At 43.3% G+C, this 23,129-nt stretch overlaps 1 protein-coding gene across 2 annotated transcripts in view; it reads right to left on the bottom strand.

Annotated features, from left to right (window-relative positions):
- The window catches only part of LOC110502305 (E3 ubiquitin-protein ligase MARCHF5), a 64,539-nt gene that overhangs the window by 7,997 nt on the left and 33,413 nt on the right, over positions 1–23,129 (bottom strand). For both annotated transcript variants that reach the window (XM_021580240.2, XM_021580241.2), the window contains exon 3: positions 4,077–4,207. In XM_021580240.2, the coding sequence (XP_021435915.1) occupies positions 4,077–4,207 (131 nt within the window). The remainder of the gene's footprint in view (positions 1–4,076; positions 4,208–23,129) is intronic.

A 23,129-nucleotide genomic window follows, 5' to 3' on the forward strand; every position in this document is an offset into this window, starting at 1 on the left:
CTGTAACTGCTTATTTAGAATTTCAGTGAGCTCACTGACTTTGGGTGCTGACATATAGTGTGGAATAATCCGCATAGTCATTAATTCTAGCTTTGTGTAAGACCAGTGGCAAATCATTTGTAAAAACAGAGAAGAGTAACTGCCCAAGGCAACTGCCCTGCGGGACACTGTACTTTACATACAGTGGGGAGAACAAGTATCTGATACGCTGCCAATTTTGCAGGTTTTCCTACTTACAAAGCATGTAGAGGTCTGTAACAAACATTCAGAAAATCACATTGTATGATTTTTAAGTAATTAATTAGCATTTTATTGCATGACATAAGTATTTGATCACCTTTATTAACTGCACCTGTTTGAACTCGTTACCTGTATAAAAGACACCTGTCCACACACTCAATCAAACAGACTCCAACCTCTCCACAATGGCCAAGACCAGAGAGCTGTGTAAGGACATCAGGAATAAAATTGTAGACCTGCACAAGGCTGGGATGGACAACAGGACAATAGGCAAGCAGCTTGGTGAGAAGGCAACAACTGTTGGCGCAATTATTAGAAAATGGAAGAAGTTCAAGATGACGGTCAATCACCCTCGGTCTGGGGCTCCATGCAAGATCTCACCTCGTGGGGCATCAATGATCATGAGGAAGGTGAGGGATCAGCCCAGAACTACACAGCAGGACCTGGTCAATGACCTGAAGAGAGCTGGGACCACAGTCTCAAAGAAAACCATTAGTAACACACTACGCCGTCATGGATTAAAATCCTGCAGCACACGCAAGGTCCCCCTGCTCAAGCCAGCGCATGTCCAGGCCCGTCAGAAGTGTTCCAATGACCATCTGGATGATCCAGAGGAGGAATGGGAGAAGGTCATGTGGTCTGAAGAAACAAAAATAGAGCTTTTTGGTCTAAACTCCACTCGCCGTGTTTGGAGGAAGAAGGATGAGTACAACCCCAAGAACACCATCCCAACCATGAAGCAATGAGGTGGAAACATCATTCTTTGGGGATGCTTTTCTGCAAAGGGGACAGGACGACTGCACCGTATTGAGGGGAGGATGGATGGGGCCATGTATCGCAAGATCTTGGCCAACAACCTCCTTCCCTCAGTAAGAGCATTGAAGATGGGTCTTCCAGCACGACAACGACCCGAAACACACAGCCAGGGCAACTAAGGAGTTTTAATGCAAAAATATGATGGTTCACTGTGCAATGTCAATTCACTTCTGAGCTTTTCCACTTCACTTGTGAAATAGTCATGGAAATGATTGGCAATATTGAAAGGTTTTGTTATAAATGACCCATGAACTTAATTAAACGATGGAGATGAACTGGGTTTTCTGCCCATTTAAGGGAGTAGCTTAAATAATATAATTTAAGGTGTGCGTAAAACCAAGATATGGTCATATGCCATGATTCTGAGATAAGAGGGGTTTGGAGCTGATTTCCTGGTGTTTTTACAGTTTTTTATGTCCAACAAATTAGTTTTGCTCAGAGAACTTGGGGGCCCAAATAAAACCAGTTGGGGAACACTGGCCTAGGCTCTAGGACAGGAGATTTCCCTCCTGCCTCTGAATTGTTACAGAATTCATGTCTGTGACAGAGATACCTATGTAGTGAATTGTACATAGGCCTATCAAATGTGATTATCTTAAGAGTCACATTGACTGCTCAAGGAAGCAAGCAAAATGTTATAGGCTATACAGTAGGGGTTTACTAACTGCATTTGGGTCGCGTGTGCAGTCCGGCAGTGTCAATAACACATGTGTTTTGAATTTATGGCGACCTTGTACGAAGAAAATACGCTAGGCTAAATGCTTCAACCTGTTTGCATAATGTGCTATACATTTTTGGGGTAATTTGCTGCTGTGCATGCAATTCCACAAAATACATTACGTTAGTTCGACTTTGGGGAAAATGTTGTAATTTCCCAGGTCTTGTCATTTTATTTTTTGGGGAAATGTGACAGGATCCTGGATTACCCATGTTAATCCCTGGTCCCTAACTATCCCTAGAGATAGTTTGACTTTGGATAGCCTAACTTTGCCACAGTCGCACACCACCCGGCTGAAGCTAACTGGCAAAATAATTTGGCTTACCCTTCCCACAGACATCCACATCAAACCACACCACGAAACAAACTCACATTTGAATTCAGTCATGGCCGGTAGCGTTTCTTAATTAACCAAATCTAAAACGAGGCTAAATCAGGAAGTGCAGACACCCTTTAATTGTTTGAAACCTAAACGTATTACTTCATATTATGAGCCTTGCTTCAAAGTAGCCTAGGTAAAAATCTGATCATAGAAAAGTAGAGGCAATTCCTTTCATAAAGACTTCCTCATATGCCATTGAAACCAGTATTTCTCTCCGTTTCTATTGGTTTTCATATCAACTTTCTTTTGTTGCCCAGAAGCCAAAGGCACAAGCCTTGTTAAACTCAGCAAAAAAAATAATGTCCTTTTTTCAGGACCCTGTCTTTCAAAGATAATTCGTAAAAATCCAAATTACTTCACAGATTTTCATTGTAAAGGGTTTAAACACTGTTTCCCATGCTTCTTCAATGAACCATAAACAATTAATGAATAAGCACCTGTGGAATGGTCGTTAAGACACTAACAGTTTACAGACGGTAGACAGGACAGATGGCTGATCGTCCTTGCAGTGGCAGACCATGTGTAACAACGCCTGCACAGGACTGGTACATTCGAACATCACACCTGCGGGACAGGTACAGGATGGCAACAACAACTGCCCGAGTTACACCAGGAACGCACAATCCCTCCATCAGTGCTCAGACTGTCCGCAACAGGCTGAGAGAGGCTGGACTGAGGGCTTGTGGGCCTGTTGTAAGGCAGGTCCTCACCAGACATCACCAGCAACAATGTCGCCTACTGGCACAAACCCACCGTTGCTGGACCAGACAGGACTGGCAAAAAGTGCTCTTCACTGACGAGTCGCGGTTGTGTCTCACCAGGGGTGATGGTCGGATTCGCGTATATCGTCAAAGGAATGAGCGTTACACTGAGGCCTGTACTCTGGAGCGGGATTGATTTGGAGGTGGAGGGTCCGTCATGGTTTGGGGCGGTGTGTCACAGCATCATTGGACTGAGCTTGTTGTCATTGCAGGCAATCTCAACACTGTGCGTTACAGGGAAGACATACTCCTCCCTCATGTGGTACCCTTCCTGCAGACTCATCCTGACATGACCCTCCAGCATGACAATGCCACCAGCCATACTGCTCGTTCTGTGTGTGATTTCCTGCAAGACAGGAATGTTAGTGTTCTGCCATGACCAGCGAAGAGCCCAGATCTCATCCCATTGAGTACGTGTGGGACCTGTTAGATCGGAGGGTGAGGGCTAGGGCCATTTCCCCCAGAAATGTCTGGGAACTTGCAGGTGCCTTGGTGGAAGAGTGGGGTAACATCTCACAGCAAGAACTGGCAAACCTGGTGCAGTCCATGAGGAGATGCACTGCAGTACTTAATGCAGCTGGTGACCACACCAGATACTGACTGTCACTTTTGATTTTGACCCCCCATTTGTTCAGAGACACATTGTTCCATTTCTGTTAGTCACATGTCTGCGGACCTTGTTCAGTTTATGTTTCAGTTGTTGAATATAGTTAAGTTCAAACAAATATTTACACATGTTAAGTTCGCTGAAAATAAACGCAGTTGAGTGGAGAAGATGTTTCTTTTTTTGTTGAGTTTATTAGCAACCCATTCTAGTTGTTGCATCTTTAGATCCCCCCCGCTTTCTAAGTTTCTAATATGGAACTGCTCGCATCAGATGCACTTCGGCAAATGTTTGAAAATGATATTTTATTGGCTGCTTCATAACAGGAGTTGCCTGTTCTGTTAAGATGAGTTACCATAATCTTTAAATGTGATTTCTGTCATTTTGAGTACCATTGGTGGACGCCCTTACGGGTTACGCATCCAATGCATATGTGTCCCGGTAAACTTCTCAAATGGCCGGTAAATTAAAATCTTCCCGGTCACGATGTTTCCTTACGGAAACCCTAGTGTGTGTGTGTGTGTGTGTGTGTGTGTGTGTGTGAGATGGTCTCACCTGCATGACAGTGACAGCCCCGTACGTGACGGCGGTCCAGTAGATGGAGCCCACCATGATGCCGGCGGCGGCAAAGGGACAGGCCTTGGAGATGAGCCGGTCAAACAGGTCTAGTACATACACCACTGGCCCTGGAGGGAGACAGGGACATAAGAGTTGAACATAGACTGCACACACCACTTTGTGTGTGGAAAAAGGCAATACAGCATTTGTTCCAAATTGTAAAACAAGGTCGTACAGGCTGTTCCCCCCCCCCCTCTATGGCCTGGGTCATATTCTTTAGGGTAGATCGCGAGCTTCCAGCAGCTCTCAGCCCACTTATGAGTAGCTGGTCAATCAAAACTGCAAACTGTCATTAACAAAGCTCCCGGCTACGATCCAATCAAAGCAACATTGACGTTCTCACCCCTGGTTAGCCACTATTGGCTTAAAAAGCCAAACGTAACACAATATCTGCCAATAAAATGTCCAGCAATATTGTTCCCGTCTGTCTGTTTGATGCGCGTGTTTGTCTATCACTCTGTATGTAGCCAGTTAGCGATGCTAATGATAACCATCTTATGGGTAGACAGGTTTTCCCCCCAAAACCTTCTCAATTAAATGTTAGCTGCAAAGGCGGCTTACCTGACAGTACAATATCTACTACTTCTAGATTATTTCATCAAATTGGGCGGCGGATTGTTTTGCAAACTCTGCCACGATGTGTGCTGCAGAAGTAACAGCAGAAAAGTCACTAGACCGACACATTCCTCTCTTGCTAGATGTGTAATTGAAAAAGGGTAATTACACTTTGTGTTTCAACCAAAAGTGGTCTTCTGATGTGACTTAAGCGTTGCCATGGATTCAGAACATCCATTTTTGTTGTTTCTCTCTGAATAATTGTAATATTGAGAAGAAAAATTGGGGGGAAAATATCCCAAATCAGGAAAAATTAAATAGAGAAAACAGAATTCATGAAAACGCTAAATATAATTTAATGGGACCCCCTTAGTTTTTTTTACCAGGTATATTGACAGAAAACGCATCTCTTGTATACCAAGGACCTGGGAAAAAGTTGCAGGGAAGAGGTGAAGAGAAGAATGTGCCTATTTGAACGCTATAAAAACTGAGTAGCTTGCAACATTTCATTTTCTCGTGCTAGAAAAAGGTCGGAGACCCCTGCATTAGAGGCACACCGTAGAAAACAGTTTTGCTACAGAAAACCCTGTTTTAATGTTGTTTTCAATCTCAGGCCTTTTCGTGTCAACTCATTTCATTTGAGCATTTTTCCCCACTTATTTTAAATACTAGAATGCTACAAATAGCTCATGCGGAGGCGGAGTAGAGCACCAGTAAAAAAACTGAGTACTAAACAGACAACACCTCTGCAGTTTGGGAACGTCTCGCTCTCCAGCAGGGGTCATAAGATGGTTGCTGCTGTCCTGGTGGTAAAATGCTCAGTGTACGTACATTGTACACCATCCACCCTTCTCTATCTGACCCTACCCCGTGTAATTTACCTCCAATGAAAGTAGCCCTACTTGAAGTGCAATGAGGAAAAACATACACACAGTGAAAACACATGGCAGACACATATGCCTACATACACATTCGTGAGATATTCAACGAGAAAGGCAACTTCAGCAGTAAAGAAAAGCACACTGAATAAACAAAGAACAACAAATACGCACACACCCCCCCGAGACATTCTTAAAGTACAATGAGCAAGGTGACTGAAGTTCAGCCATGAGGAAATGATGAAAAGAATGAGCTTCCTTTAGCATTCCTGTTGTACTCAGAGCAAAAGCATGCGAGGTATTGGGTTTGACTGGGAAACATTGACACTGGAATGTGTAGCGACAGAGGCTCAGGCAGAGAGGAGAGGAATGGATTCTCAATATGTCCTGAAGGACCAAAACTAGTTTTTAGATGAACGCTACCAATCTTACTATGGCTGTGGAACACCTTCACAACGCGAGAGAGAGATAAGTAATCGCTCTACCCTAATAACAAACCTGTGTCAAAGACCAGATCAGGCAGCCACCCTCTGTTATATATAGGCTAGTAACCCATATTTATATATCTTGTATTTTATCCAAATGTTTAAAAAAACAACAGAAAAACAATACTTAGTAACAACTATGTCAACTGTCTAATAATATTAATAATACGACTAAAACTTCGATTAACAGCATAAAACTACTAAATAATAACTACAACTACCTATACAAATGAACAAATATCGTCACATATGTCCCCTTGTCAGACACACAGTCAAGTTACAGCCATGACCTCCATCTTCCCTTATTTTTCTTCCTCATTCCACTCTCGCATTCCAGAGCACTCAGGGGAAACCATGCAATATTTACGGGGACGGGAGACAACCTCCTCTCACCACACAGGCCCATCCAGATACTATTAATACCAGCAGCAGGAGACCAGTGGAGAACACTAAAGGGAGAGAGGGGACATCAGTTCTCTGATGCGATGTAAAGGATTGTCCTTATCAGGGGCTAAAGCTGAGCTCTCGGTTGAAAAAGAACCTAAGCTATACCTCGAAGGCTTTCTTGGACAACATTAATGCTGCGTAATTTTTTTTTGAGCAGGGCTGTGTTCATTTCTTTTGCAACTTAATTCAGGGTCATGTCATGAATTGAAAACCTCAAGTAGAGGTTTAAAATTATTATTTTCTTCTATATTGGGTCGACCGAGGCAACAGCATCAGTTTGACATTGAATGTGGAATGTTTTCGTGATCCTCAACTAGGCCAATGAGCTGATTACGTGGCACTGGTCATCGTGGCACTACAGTCCACTGTTAACACCCTCCGCCCCCATTAACAATGTTCCAGTGCCTTTGCCCTACATCTGGGATTTCAGACAGAGACCAACTCAGTACATTGACCACTCCTCTTGTTACTACGAAGGGAGTCGAGAGACTTTCTGGTATGACAGAATTAAATCCCAGCAAAGCGTCAAGCAAAAATCAGCCAACTAATTTCAATTTTGGGGAGGCAGGTAGCCTAGTGGTTCGAGCGTTGGGCCAGTAACCGAAAGGTTGCTGGATCGAATCCCTGAGCTGACAAGGTAAAAATCTGTCGTTCTGCCCATGAACAAGGCAGTTAACCCACTGTTCCCCGGTAGGCCGTCATTGTAAATAAGAATTTGTTCTTAACTGACTTGCCTAAAAAATAATATATATAATTAAACCCGTTGGTCACATTTGATCAGGTCAATGATTGCGGTGGCAATGTAGCCTAGTGGTTAGAGTGTTGGACTAGTAACTGAAAGGTTGCAAGTTCAAATCCCCGAGCTGACAAGGTACAAATCTGTCATTCTGCCCCTGAACAGGCAGTTAACCCATTGTTCCTAGGCCGTCATTGAAAATAAGAATTTGTTCTTAACTGACTTGCCTAGTTAAATAATGGTACAAAAATAAAAACCACCTGTCCTGGAATTACCCTAACCACCACTGACAATGTAACCAGTGCTGACGTATGTCTTTTATATTGTAAGGAGGTGCCCCCTTCCACTGTGCCAATGAACTGCTCCTAGGTCAAAGTGAGTAATGCCAACCAGTCAGTGTCATGCTGGCACATGTCCCTTGTGAATCAGGATCTCTAATTGGCTATGTTTAACTGTGTATTTACTGTTGGCTTCCATGACTGTATGGTGACAGTCTTTCTCCCTCCCTCTGTGATATAGGAGCAGGGTCACATATAGGAAGCCGAAGTCCGGCTCCTTCATGACCAGTATCTGTGACGAGGGGGGCCTGGAGCCGATCTACGCCGCCATGCCCAGCAGGCGTTGGCAAACACCTCAGAAGGGTGATTACCAATAAGACAGCGCATGACAAGTATTTAGTAATATCACCCCTTCAATACCTATGTCACGCATCAACTCCTCCTCGATTTTCTACAGATGGACAGAACAGATGCTTTGAAATGGAGTCCTCTGACTGAAATACAGGTTGACACTGATGTCCGAATTGGGAGAGACCTTGCACTTCTTAGCATTAAAATTAAACAAGACACGTATAACTTTTTATATGTATTTTGCTATTATTTAATTGAATGGTACTATCAGTAAGGGGGTTACCCAGTGTATTCCTACAATATTTTAGGGAACTCCTGTCTTATACAGGACACCATACAGGAAGGTGTATTTGTTATATTACATTGTTATATTAGCAGAACACAGCTTCTACAGTATTATGTGAAGTATGGTTTATTCTACATGGAACTGTTACACTTTGTTTAGAATAGCCACATACAGTTGAAGTCAGAAGTTTACATACACCTTAGCCAAATACATTTAAACTCAGTTTTTCAAAATTCCTGACATTTAATCCTCGTAAAAATTCCCTGTTTTAGGTCAGTGAGGATCACCACTTTATTTTAAGAATGTCAAATGTCAGAATAATAGTAGAGAGAATGATTTATTTCAGCTTTTATTTCTTTCATCGCCTTCCCAGTGGGTCAGAAGTTTACATATACTGCCTTTAAATTGTTTAACTTGGGTGAAACGTTTCGGGTAGCCTTCCACAAGCTCCCCAAAAAAGTTGGGTGAATTTTGGCAGATTCCTCCTGACAGAGCTGGTGTAACGGAGTCAGGTTTGTAGGCCTCCTTGCTCACACATGCATTTTCAGTTCTACCCACAAATTCTCTATAGGATTGAGGTCAGGGCTTTGTGATGACCACTCCAATACTTGACTTTGTTGTCCTTAAGCCATTTTGCCACAACTTTGGAAGTATGCTTGGGGTTATTGTCCATTTGGAAGACCCATTTGCGACCAAGCTTTAACTTCTCGACTGATGTCTTGAGATGTTGCTTCAATATATCCACATAATTTTCCTACCTCAGGATGCCATCTATTTTGTGAAGTGCACAGTCCCTCCTGCAGCAAAACACCCCCACAACATGATGCTGCCACCCCGTGCTTCACGGTTGGGATGGGGTTCTTCGGCTTGCAAGCATCCAGCATGCACTTTTCCCACCAAAGTACGTTCATCTCTAGGAGACAGAATGCGTCTCCTTCCTGAGTGGTATGATGGCTGCGTGTTCCCATGGTGTTTATACTTGCATACTATTGTTTGTACAGATGAACGTGGTACCTTCAGGTGTTTGGAAATTGCTCCCAAGAATGAACCAGACTTGTGGAGGTCTAGAATTTTTTTCTGAGGTCTTGGCTGATTTATTTTGATTTTCCCATGATGTCAAACAAAGAGGCACTGAGTTTGAAGGCAGGCCTTGAAATGCATCCACAGGTACACCTCCAATTGACTCAAATGATGTCAATTAGCCCAACAGAAGCTTCTAAAGCCATTACATAATTTTCCTGTGCTGTTTAAAGGCACAGTCAACATAGTGTAAGTAAACTTCTGACCCACTGGAATTGTGATACAGTGAATTACAAGATAAATAAACTGTCTGTAAACAATTGTTGGAAAAATAACTTGTGTCATGCACAAAGTAACCTAAAGTAACCTAACCAACTTGCCAAAACTATAGTTTGTTAACATGAAATGTGTGGAGTGGTTGAAAAGTGAGTTTTAATGACTCCAACCTAAGTGTTTGCAAACTTCCGACTTCAACTGTATGTTCAGCAATTGCACTCTTCTCATATTACTCTGTAGGCTACTGACCAATGCAAAGCTTGGAGGAAGCTTTGAATTGGACAGTTGTCTACAGTGGTATGAGAAGAGTGCCATCCTCCTGCATCTCACATCTGCCTGTAGTTATTGAACTCTGCCTGTTGGACACATGGGTTGAGTGCACTCCACCCCTCCTGCTACCTGACTGCACCTGTCCATAACCCGTAAGGGAGGTGGTGAGGGCCATGGCGGAGTGGTGTCAGGCATATATAACCTCTCCTTCTATGTCAAGGTGCCACCCCAAATTGATGGGGACGCAGTTGGAGAGGGTGAAAAGCTTCAAGTTCCTCTGCGCTCACATTACTGACAACCTGAAATGGTCTGTCCACACAAACAGTCTGTTGAAAAAGGTGCAAAAGCACCTCTTCAACCTCAGAAGGCTGAAGAAATGTGGCTTGGCACCCAAGACTCACAAACTTCTACAGATGCACCATTGAGAGCACCCTGCCGGGCTGTATCACCGCCTGGTACAGCAACTGCAAGAAGATCATCAAGAACCTCAGCCAAGACAGCCCAGGTGCGTCAAAGCTGGGACCAAGAGACTGAAAATACAGCTTCTATTTTCAGTCCTTCCGACTGTTAAATAGTTACCACTAGCTGGCATCCACCCAGCGCCCTGCCCTGAACTTTAGTCACTGTTATTAGCCGGCTACCACCCGGTACTCAACCCTGCACCTTAGACTGCTGCCCTATGTACATAGTCATTGAACACTGGTCCCTTTAATAATGTTTACATACTGTTTTACCCACGTCATATGTATATACTGTATTCTAGTCAAGGCTTCTGGGAAGGCTTTCCACTAGATGTTGGAACATTGCTGCGGGGACTTACTTCCATTCAGCCATAAGAGCATTCGAGGTCGGGCCCTGATGTTGGGTGATGGGCCCTGGCTCGCAGTTGGCGTTCCAATTCATCCCAAAGGTGTTTGATGGGGTTGAGGTCAGGGCTCTGTCTAGGCAAGTCAAGTTCTTCCACACCGATCTAGACAAACTATTTCTGTATGGACCTCGCTTTGTGTATGGGGGCTTTGTAATGATGAAAAAGGAAAGGCCATTCCCCAAACTGTTGCCACAAGTTGGAAGCACAGAATCGTATAGAATGTCATTGTGTCCTGCAGTGTTAAGATCTCTCTTCACTGGAACAAAGGGACCTAGCCCGAACCATAAAAAACAGCCCCAGACCATTATTCCTCATACACCAGAGTCCAATGTTGGAGCGCTGTACACCACTCCAGCCGACGCTTGCCATTGTTCATGGTGATCTTAGGCTTGTGGGCGACTGCTTGGTCATGGAAACTCATTTCATGAAGCTCCCAACAAAGTTATTGTGTTGCTTCCAGAGGCAGTTTGGAAGTTGATGTTGCAACTGAGGACAGACCATTTTTACATGCTACACGCTTCAGCACTACTGGTCCCGTTCTGTGAGTTTGTGTGTCCTACCACTTCGCGGCTGAGCCGTTTTTGCTCCGGGACATTTCCACTTCACACAACAGCACTTACAGTTGACCGGGGCAGCTCTAGCAGGGTAGAAATTTGACCAACTGACTTGTTGGAAAGGTGGTACCCTATGACGCTGATACGTTGAAAGTCACTGAGCTCTTCAGTAAGACCATTCTACTGCCAATTTTTGACTATGGTGATTGCATGGCTGTGTGCTCGATTTTTATACACCTGTCAGCAATGGGTGTGGCTAAAATAGACAAAGCCACTCATTTGAAGGGGTGTCCACATACTTTTGTATATATAGTTCATTTACAGTGCCTTGCGAAAGTATTCGGCCCCCTTGAACTTTGCGACCTTTTGCCACATTTCAGGCTTCAAACATAAAGATATAAAACTGTATTTTTTTGTGAAGACTCAACAACAAGTGGGACACAATCATGAAGTGGAACGACATTTATTGGATATTTCAAACTTTTTTAACAAATCAAAAACTGAAAAATTGGGCGTGCAAAATTATTCAGCCCCCTTAAGTTAATACTTTGTAGCGCCACCTTTTGCTGCGATTACAGCTGTAAGTCGCTTGGGGTATGTCTCTATCAGTTTTGCACATCGAGAGACTGACATTTTTTCCCATTCCTCCTTGCAAAACAGCTCGAGCTCAGTGAGGTTGGATGGAGAGCATTTGTGAACAGCAGTTTTCAGTTCTTTCCACAGATTCTCGATTGGATTCAGGTCTGGACTTTGACTTGGCTATTCTAACACCTGGATATGTTTATTTTTGAACCATTCCATTGTAGATTTTGCTTTATGTTTTGGATCATTGTCTTGTTGGAAGACAAATCTCTGTCCCAGTCTCAGGTCTTTTGCAGACTCCATCAGGTTTTCTTCCAGAATGGTCCTGTATTTGGTTCCATCCATCTTCCCATCAATTTTAACCATCTTCCCTGTCCCTGCTGAAGAAAAGCAGGCCCAAACCATGATGCTGCCACCACCATGTTTGACAGTGGGTATGGTGTGTTCAGGGTGATGAGCTGTGTTGCTTTTACGCCAAACATAACGTTTTGCATTGTTGCCAAAAAGTTCAATTTTGGTTTCATCTGACCAGAGCACCTTCTTCCACATGTTTGGTGTGTCTCCCAGGTGGCTTGTGGCAAACTTTAAACGACACTTTTTATGGATATCTTTAAGAAATGGCTTTCTTCTTGCCACTCTTCCATAAAGGCCAGATTTGTGCAATATACGACTGATTGTTGTCCTATGGACAGAGTCTCCCACCTCAGCTGTAGATCTCTGCAGTTCATCCAGAGTGATCATGGGCCTCTTGGCTGCATCTCTGATCAGTCTTCTCCTTGTATGAGCTGAAAGTTTAGAGGGACGGCCAGGTCTTGGTAGATTTGCAGTGGTCTGATACTCCTTCCATTTCAATATTATCGCTTGCACAGTGCTCCTTGGGATGTTTAAAGCTTGGGAAATCTTTTTGTATCCAAATCCGGCTTTAAACTTCTTCACAACAGTATCTCGGACCTGCCTGGTGTGTTCCTTGTTCTTCATGATGCTCTCTGCGCTTTTAACGGACCTCTGAGACTATCACAGTGCAGGTGCATTTATACGGAGACTTGATTACACACATGTGGATTGTATTTATCATCATTAGTCATTTAGGTCAACATTGGATCATTCAGAGATCCTCACTGAACTTCTGGAGAGAGTTTGCTGCACTGAAAGTAAAGGGGCTGAATAATTTTGCACGCCCAATTTTTCAGTTTTTGATTTGTTAAAAAAGTTTGAAATATCCAATAAATGTCGTTCCACTTCATGATTGTGTCCCACTTGTTGTTGATTCTTCACAAAAAAATACAGTTTTATATCTTTATGTTTGAAGCCTGAAATGTGGCAAAAGGTCGCAAAGTTCAAGGGGGCCGAATACTTTCGCAAGGCACTGTATATTCCAGACTCTGATAATTCTCCTACTCATATTTATATTTCTTAATTTATATTTCTTTGCAATGTCCACATGTACATTAGCCGATATTAGTAGTTCTGGGATTTGTCCCGAGGGAAAGATGTAACAACAGACATAAGGAGAGATGACGCGAGACATAACTAGCCAGTAAGAATAGAATATTGTGTTGAAGGACAGCTGAGCTGACTCATGACCGGGCATTCAACTCGCAGTCGATACCGTTTCCACGGTAACATGCATTTACATGATGTGATGAAACGTCGAAACTAAGTTGCAAGCTACTGTTGTAGCAGGGTGTTGAAGAACGAGTGTCCTATGAAACACATTCCAGACCCTGGCTTTAGCCATCATCAATTTTACAGAGCTAGATAGGATAGCCCGCTGTATAAGCACAAGGTCAGCGCAGGCTTTAGCCGAACTGAATTAGCTGACCATCTTGATGGCGAGACAGGAAGGGAGAAGTCCAACTTGAAAATCCATTCTCTCCATAGTAAAAGCTATCTTAACTGACCTCCCTGTACTCACTACTGCACTTGTTTGTTGTGATTGCATGGCAAAGACGCACCCACATCAAACCACACCCCCAAGATAACTCACATTTTCCTTCTATCATGGCCGCAAACATTTCTTAATGAGCATTTACGAAAAACAGGAAGTGCAGTCGCCCTTTAATACACGATTGCATTTAGAATTGTTGCACAGTGACTGGGCTTATTAAAGCACGTTTCACTCCAGCAGTAATGAGCTGAGGAGCTGCAGCAGAAATCCTGCTCAAAATAGGCTCTGTATGCTGTGCAGGTGTGATAGCTATGCTGGATAAATAAGATAGGCTATACGACGACTAACGAAAATACACACACGCCAATTTTATTTCCACTAAATTATGCAAATGTACCCAATAGACCGATACACACAAATATATTTCCATCGACTGGTATTTCCATCAATGATTTTCACTGAATGCCTGTATTGATGGTGCTAATGCTATTTTTGGAGAAAGGCATGACATTAGGTCTCAAATGTAAGAACACTGGTGTTTCAGTCCAAGATGGCGGCTTTCTCCCTCTCAGTCATAGGACTGCAGTGGACTTTTCAGCTGGCTACAGAGACCCGAACGAACAATGGAAGGGTGACATTTGTCACCTCAAAGCTACCAAAGGCTAAACGAGGAACAAAAACTTTTAATTTCCTAAAGTAGTTTCCTGCCTCCTGAAAGTTCTGCCACTTTCCAGGATTGTGCCTTAGTGCACATATGTTTGCTAACCAGATTGATCCCGCTTGAGCACATTAATCTGGGCATATTTTGATGACTGCGTCGGAATCCCTTACGCTTTCTCCATGCCTAAACATTACGCCAACCCCGGCTAGAGGGAACTGGGTCACACTTAATGTCTATTGGCAAAACGGAAAGCTGAGCAATTCATTTCAGCGCTTGGCAGCAGATTCCATAATTAAGATTATTAAAAGAGGGGAGATGGGAGAGAGAGAGAACTGCATCCCACTTCTTAATTGCCGGGCAGGCAGGTTGGCACACTGTTCCAACCCACTTGTTTAACCTCTCCCAGAAGGACCAGCAAGGACACACCATCATTCATTTTACACCACCGGCCAAAACCGCATGATAGGATGGATCGAAATTATCAGTTGCTGATGTAAAAATAGCTATCTTAGCATACCAGTGCTACAGCTAACTGCACTCTCCTCTCCTACTAGAAATCACAGAGCTTACAGCTCACAACTAGCAGAGGAAAAACATGACATGAGTGGTAAACTACATCCAAACACATACATCATGGTGTAAATCCACTATTGTGATGCTGCACCAACCAGAGGCCCGGCCCTGAGAGTAGGAACATGAGTAGGCCTGATGCCCGTCAGGCTAACAAATGAGCTGGGTTCAGCCTGTCAGCCCTCGGGAGGGCTCGCGAATGGCACAGCGGAATAAGGCACTGGTTTGATTCCAGGCTGTATCACAACCGGCTGTGATTGGGAGTCTCATAGGGCAGACCACAATTGGCCCAGCGTCGTCCGGGTTAGGTTTAGGCTGGGGTAGGCCGGCATTGTAAATAATAATTTGTTCTTAACTAACTTGCCTAGTTAAATAAAGGTTAAATAAAATAATTGTAAAAATTAATTAACACCACCCAGCGCCCATACTCTAGCTCTGCCTTTATTACACACATTTAAAGCTGTCCTCCATGTTTGTGTGCAGTTTCCAGGGCTGATTAAAGACAATTAAACATCGTAAAGCCATTGCCAACTGTGGGAAAGTAGACAACTTTAATTTTCTTCCTAAGTTTACTTCTTAGCAGCCCAGTCAGATCAGAAATCTAGACACAGAATCTGTTTATTTTTTATTTATTTTACCTTTATTTAACTAGGCAAGTCAGTTAAGAACAAATTCTTATTTTCAATGACGGCCTAGGAACAGTGGGTTAACTGCCTGTTCAGGGGCAGAACGACAGATTTGGACCTTGTCAGCTCAGGGGTTTGAACTTGCAACCTTCCCGGTTACTAGTCCAACAACCACTAGGCTACCCTGCCGCCCCATTTAGTCTCGTGTCTGTCTGTAGGCCACAGTGATCAAGTGGCTACACCAGGCTAACGTCTCCGTCCCGAAGCAAGCACCAGTTAGCCATGAGCTAGCCTCGAGCTAGGCCCATCTCCTGGCTAGCCGAAGAAGTCCACCAACTAATTATTGGACTACAATACCTATTTGCCAATTTGCCTGGACCCTTTCTTGCCGATAAGGAGCCCCGCCGATCCATCACGACTGGTCTGCCGACGTAATCGTCCGAGGTGGTTTCAACAGGCTTTTCCATTGCGACGTCGCCAAAAATCCATCTGCTGGCCACGGCCCGCTAGCTTTCTGAACGCCTTGTCTCCAGCTCGCCTAGCGTAGTAGCGACTACCGAACAGCCCCGACTCACCTTTTGCTGCTCATTGGACCCTATGATCACTCGACTACTCATGCCTCTCCCTAATGTCAATATGCCTTGTCTACTGCTGTTAAGGTTAGTTATTATTATTATATTATTATATTATTTCACTATGGAGCCCCCAGCCCCGCCCTAAATACCTTAGATAGCTCTTTTGTCGCACCCTCCACACATGCAGAGACCTCACCTGGTTTAAATGGTGCCTCCAGAGACGCAACCGCTCTCATTGTCACTCAATGCCTAGGTTTACCTCCACTCCAAATGTCCATCCCCAACTTCAACATTTTCTGACAAGATAGAACTGCCAAAGGGGGCGGGGTTGCAATCTACTGCAGAGATAGCCTGCAGGGTTCTGTCATAGCTACTGTTTACAGGCCTCCTGGGCCATATACAGCCTTCCTCACTGAGTTCCCTGAATTCCTATCAGACTTTGTAGTCATAGCAGATAATATTCTAATATTTGGTGATTTTAATATTCACATGGAAAGGTCCACAGACCCACTCCAAAAGGCTTTCGGAGCCATCATCGACTCAGTGGGTTTTGTCCAACATGTCTCTGGACCTACTCACTGTCACAGTCATACTCTGGACCTAGTTTTGTCCCATGGAATAAATGTTGTGGATCTTAATGTTTTTCCTCATAATCCTGGAGTATCGAACCACCATTTTATTAAGTTTGCAATTACAACAAATAATCTGCTCAGACCCCAACCAGAGCCGGAGCATCAAAAGTCGTGCTATAAATTCTCAGACAAAGATTCCTTGACGCCCTTCAGACTCCCTCTGCCTACCCAAGGACGTCAGAAGACAAAAATCAGTTAATTTCTTGGTGATGGGGCAGTATCTTCACTTCTGGATGAAATGCATGCCCAAATTCAACTGCCTGCTACTCATCCCCAGAAGATAAGATATGCATAGTATTAGATAGAAATCACTCTGAAGTTTCTAAAACTGTTTGAATCATGTCTGTGAGTATAACAGAACTTATTTAGCAGGCGAAACCCCAAACCATTCAGGTTTTTTTTTTTAGGTCACTCTTTCAATGGGTTTTCATTGGGAATCTAAGGGACCTTCTTGCAGTTCCTATCGCTTCCACTGGATGTCAACAGTCTTTAGAAATTGGTTGAGGTTATTCCTTTGTGTAATGAAGAAGTACTGCCATCTTGAAGAGGGTCACTTGAAGTGTACTGTTAGATAGAGGCGCGTGACCAGAAAGCATGCTTCAGTTTGTTTTCTTCCTGTATTGAACACAGATCATCTCGTCTTCAATTTTATTGAATATTTACGTAAAAAAAATACCTAAAGTTGTTTTACACAAAAGTAGTTTGAAATGTTTTGGCAAAGTTTACAGGTAACTTTTGAGATATTTTGTAGTCACGTTGAGTAAGTTGGAACCGGTGTTATTCTGGATCAAATGCGCCAAATAAATGGACATTTTTGATATATATCGACGGAATTAATCGAACAAAGGGACCATTTGTGATGTTTATGGGACATATTGGAGTGCCAACAAAAGAAGCTCATCAAAGGTAAGGCATGAATTATATTTTTCTTTCTGCGTTTTGTGTCGCGCCTGCAGGGTTGAAATATGGTTTCTCTCTTTGTTTACGGAGGTGCTATCCTCAGATAATAGCATTGTTTGCTTTCGCCGAAAAGCCTTTTTGAAATCTGACATGTTGGCTGGATTCACAACAAGTGTAGCTTTAATTTGCTATCTTGCATGTGTGATTTAATGAAAGTTAGATTTTTCTAGTAATTTATTTGAATTTGAAGCTATTTTTCCTGGCTTTTGGCCAGGTGGGACGCTAGCTTCCCACATATCCCAGAGAGGTTAACCACCTAACTGAGGAACTCAATTTAACCTTGCGCAATACCCTAGATGCAGTTGCACCCCTAAAAACTATACATATTTGTCATAAGAAACTAGCTCCCTGGTATATAGAAAATACCCGAGCTCTGAAGCAAGCTTCCAGAAAATTGGAACGGAAATGGCGCCACACCCAACTGTAAGTCTTCCGACTAGCTTGGAAAGACAGTACCGTGCAGTATAGAAGAGCCCTCACTGCTGCTCGATCATCCTATTTTTCCAACTTAATTGAGGAAAATAAGAACAATATTGATATTTTTGAAACTGTCACAAAGCTAACTAAAAAGCAGCATTCCCCAAGAGAGGATGGCTTTCACTTCAGCAGTAATAAAATCATGAACATCTTTGAGGAAAAGATCATTAGAAAGCAAATTACGGACTCCTCTTAAAATCTGAGTATTCCTCAAAAGCTCAGTTGTCCTGAGTCTGCACAACTCTGCCAGGACATAGGATCAAGAGAGACACTCAAGTACTATATCTCTTGACACAATGATGAAAATAATCATGGCCTCTAAAACCTTCAAGCTGCATACTGGACCCTATTCCAACTAAACTGCTGAAAGAGCTGCTTCCTGTGCTTGGCCCTCCTATGTCAAATAATAAACGTCTCTCTATCCACTGGATGTGTACCAAACTCACTAAAAGTGGCAGTAATAAAGACTCTCTTGAAAAAGACAAACCTTGACCCAGAGAAAAAAAAAAAGAAAAAAGAAAAAAAAATCTGCCTATATCGAATCTCCCATTCCTTTCAAAATGTTTAGAAAAGTCTGTTGTAAAGCAACTCACTGCCTTCCTGAAGACAAACAATGTATACAAAATGCTTCGGTCTGGTTTTAGACCCAATCATTGCACTGAGACTGCACTTGTGAAGGTGGTAAATGACATTTTAATGGTGTCACACCGAGGCTCTGCATCTGTCCTTGTGCTCCCTGACCTGTGCTGCGTTTGATACCATCGATCACCACATTCTTTTGGAGAGATTGGAAACCCAAATTGGTCTACACGGACAAGTTCTGGCCTGGTTTAGATCTTATCTGTCGGAAAGATATCCGTTTCTCTGTGGATGGTTTGTCCTCTGACAAATCAACTGTAAATTTCGGTGTTCCTCAAGGTTCCGTTTTAGAACCACTATTGTTTCAACATATATATTTGACCTCTTGGATGTCATTCGAAAACATGTTAACTTTCACTGCCATGCGGACGACACAGCTGTACATTTCAATGAAACATGGTGAAGCCCCAAAATTGCCCTTCCTGGAAGCCTGTATTTCAGACATAAGGAAGGCTGCAAATGTTCTACTTTTAAACTTGGACAAAACAGAGATGCTTCTTCTAGGTGCCAAGAAACAAAGATATCTTCTGTTGAATCTGACAATTAATCTTGATGGTTGTAAAACTGTGAAGGACCTTGGCGTTACTCTGGACCCTGATCTCTCTTTTGACGAACATATCAAGACGTTTCAAGGACAACTTTTTTCCATCTACGTAACATTGCAAAAATCTGAAACTTTCTGTCCATAAATTATGCAGAAAAATTAACCCACGCTTTTGTTACTTCTAGGTTAGACTACTGCAATGCTCTACTTTCCGGCTACCTGGATAAAGCACTAAATAAACTTCAGTTAGTGCTAAATACGGATGCTAAAACCAAAAGATTTGATCATATTACTCCAGTGCTAGCCTCCCTACACTGGCTTCCTATTAAGGCAAGGGCTGATTTCAAGGTTTTACTGCTAACCTACAAAGCATTACATGGGCTTGATCCTACCTATCTTTCCGATTTGGTCCTGCCGTACATACCTACACGTTCGCTACGGTCACAAGACGCAGACCTCCTAATTGTCCCTAGAATTTCTAAGCAAACAGCTGGAGGCAGGGCTTTCTCCTATAGAGCTGCATTTTTATGGAATGGTCTGCCTACCCATGTGAGAGACGCTTAAGTTTAAAGTTAAAGACGTTTAAGTCTTTACTGAAGACTCATCTCTTCAGTAGGTCATTTGATTGAGTGTAGTCTGGCCCGGGGGTGTGAAGGTGAACGGAAAGGCTCTGGAGCAACAAACCGCCCTTGCCGTCTCTGCCTGGCCAGATTCCCTCTCTCCACTGGGATTCTATGCCTCTAACCATATCACAGTGGCTGAGTCACTGGCTTACTGGTGCTCTTCCATGCCGTCCCTAAGAGGTGTGCGTCACTTGAGTGGGTTGAGTCACTGACATTATCTTCCTGTCTGGGTTGGCACCCCTCCTTGGGTTGTGCTGTGGCAGAGATCTTTGTGGGCTATACTCGGCCTCGTCTCAGGATGCGACCTGTCCCAGACCTGCTGTTTTCAACTCTCTAGAGACAGCAGGAGGGGTAGAGATACTCTTAATGGTCGGCTATGAAAAGCCAACTGACATTTACTCTTGAGGTGCTGACCTGTTGCACCCTCGACAACTACTGTGATTATTATTATTTGACCATGATGGTAATTTATGAACATTTGAACATCTTGGCCATGTTCTGTTATAATCTCCACCCGGCACAGCCAGAAGAGGACTGGCCACCCCTCATAGCCTGGTTCCTCTCTAGGTTTCTTCCTAGGTTTTGGCCTTTCTAGGGAGTTTTTCCTAGCCACCGTGCTTCTACACCTGCATTGCTTGCTGTTTGGGGTTTTAGGCTGGGTTTATGTACAGCACTTTGAGATATCAGCTGATGTAAGGGCTGACCAACTTGCCCTCTAAATACACCTCTGCTGTCTTCAACCAGGATCTCAGCGATCACTGCCTCATTGCATGCATCTGTAATGGGTCCGCGGTCAAACGACCACCCCTCATCACTGTCAAACACTCCCTAAAACACTTTAGCGAGCAGACCTTTCTAATCGACCTGGCCCGGGTATCCTGGAAGGATATTGACCTCATTCAGTCAGTAGAGGATGCCTGGTCGCTCTTTAAAAGTGCTTTCCTCACCATCTTAAATAAGCAAGCCCCATTCAAAAATGCAGAACTAAGAGTAGATATAGCCCTTGGTTCACTCCAGACTTGACTGCCCTTGACAAGCACAAAAACATCCTGTGGTGTACTGCATTAGTATTGAACAGCCCCCTCGATATGCAACTTTTCAGGGAAGTCCGGAACCAATATACACAGTTAGTTAGGAAAGCTAAGGCTAGCTTTTTCAAACAGAAATGTGCATCCTGTAGTACTAATTCCAAAAGGTTTTGGAACACTGTAAAGTCCATAGAGAATAAGAGCACCTCCTCCCAGCTGCACTGAGGCTAGGAAACACCGACACCACTGATAATATCATTAAGCATTTTTCTACGGCTGGCCATGTTTTCCACCTGGCTACCCCTACCCCGGTCAACAGCTCTGCACCCCCCGCAGAAACTTGCCCAAACCCCCCCTAGTTCTCCTTCATCCAAATCCAGACAGCTGATGTTCTGAAAGAGCTGCAACATCTGGAACCTTACTAATCAGCTGGGCTAGACAATCTGGACCCTCTCTTTCTAAAATTATCCGACAACATTGTTGCAACCCCTAATACTAGCCTATTCAACCTGTTTTTCGTATCGTCTGAGATCCCAAGATTGGAAAGCTGCCGCAGTCATCCCCCTCTTCAAAAGGGGGAGACACTCTAGACCCAAACTCTTATAGACCTATATCCATCCTGCCCTGCCTTTCTAAAGTCTTTGAAAGCCAAGTTAACAAATAGATCACCGACCATTTCGAATCCCCGCGTACCTTCTCAACTGCGAACTGGTTTCCGAGCTGGTCATGGGTGCACCTCAGCCACGTTCAAGGTCTTAAACGATATCATAACCGCCATCGATAAAAGACAGTACTGTGCAGCCGTCTTCATCGACCTGGCCAAGGCTTTCGTCAATCACCACACTCTTATTGGCAGACTAAACAGCTTTGGTTTCTCTAATGACTGCCACACCTGGTTCACCAACTACTTTTCAGAATTCAGTGTGTCAAATCGGAGGGCCTGTTGTCCGGACCTCTGGCAGTATCTGTGGGGGTGCCACAGGGTTCAATTCTCGGGTTGACTCTTTTCTCTGTATACATCAATGATGTCACTCTTGCTGATGGTGATTCTCTGATCCACCTCTACGCAGACGACACCATTCTGTATACATCAACACTCCATCCGTGACCTCCAACTGCTTTTAAATGCAAGTAAAACTAAATGCATGCTCTTCAACCGATTGCTGCACCCACCCGCCTGCCCGACTAGCATCACTACTCTGGATGGTTCTGACTTATAATATGTCGACAACTACAAATACCTAGGTGTCTGGTTAGACTGTAAACTTTCCATCCAGACTCACATTAAGCATCTCCAATCCAAAATTAAATCTAGAATCAGCTTCCGATTTCGCAACAAAGCCTCCTTCACTCATGCTGCCAAACATACTAGAGGTCGACCGATTATGATTTTTCAATGCCGATACCGATTATTGGCTGACCAAAAAAGCCGATACCGATTAATCGGTAGAATTTTTTATATTTGTAATAATTACAATTACAACAATACTGAATGAACACTTATTTTAACTTAATATAATACATCAATGAAATCAATTTAGCCTCAAGTGAATAATGAAACATGTTCAATTTGGTTTAAATAATGCAAAAACAAAGTGTTGGAGAAGAAAGTAAAAGTGCAATATGTGCTATGTAAGAAAGCTAACGTTTCAGTTCCTTGCTCAGAACATGAGAACATATGAAAGCTGGTGGTTCCTTTTAACATGAGTCTTCAATATTCCCAGGTAAGAAGTTTTAGGTTGTAGTTATTATAGGAATTATAGGACTATTTCCCTCTATACCATTTGTATTTCATTAACCTTTGACTATTGGATGTTCTCATAGGCACTTTAGTATTGCCAGTGTAACAGTACAGCTCTAGTTAGCGCGCGCTAACTAGCTAGCCATTTTACTTCGGTTACACCAGCCTCATCTCGGGAGTTGATAGGCTTGAAGTCATAAACAGCGCAATGCTTGACACACAATAAAGAGCTGCTGGCAAAACGCACGAAAGTGCTGTTTGAATGAATGTTTACGCACCTGCTTCTTTCTACCACCGCTAAGTCAGATGCTTGTATGCTCAGTCAGATTATATGCAATGCAGGACACGCTAGATAATATCTAGTAATATCATCAACCATGTGTAGTTAACTAGTGATTATGAGTGATTGTTTTTTATAAGATAAGTTTAATGCTAGCTTA

The sequence above is a fragment of the Oncorhynchus mykiss genome, chromosome 23 (genome assembly GCF_013265735.2).
Source record: "Oncorhynchus mykiss isolate Arlee chromosome 23, USDA_OmykA_1.1, whole genome shotgun sequence".
Taxonomy (NCBI): Eukaryota; Metazoa; Chordata; class Actinopteri; order Salmoniformes; family Salmonidae; genus Oncorhynchus; species Oncorhynchus mykiss.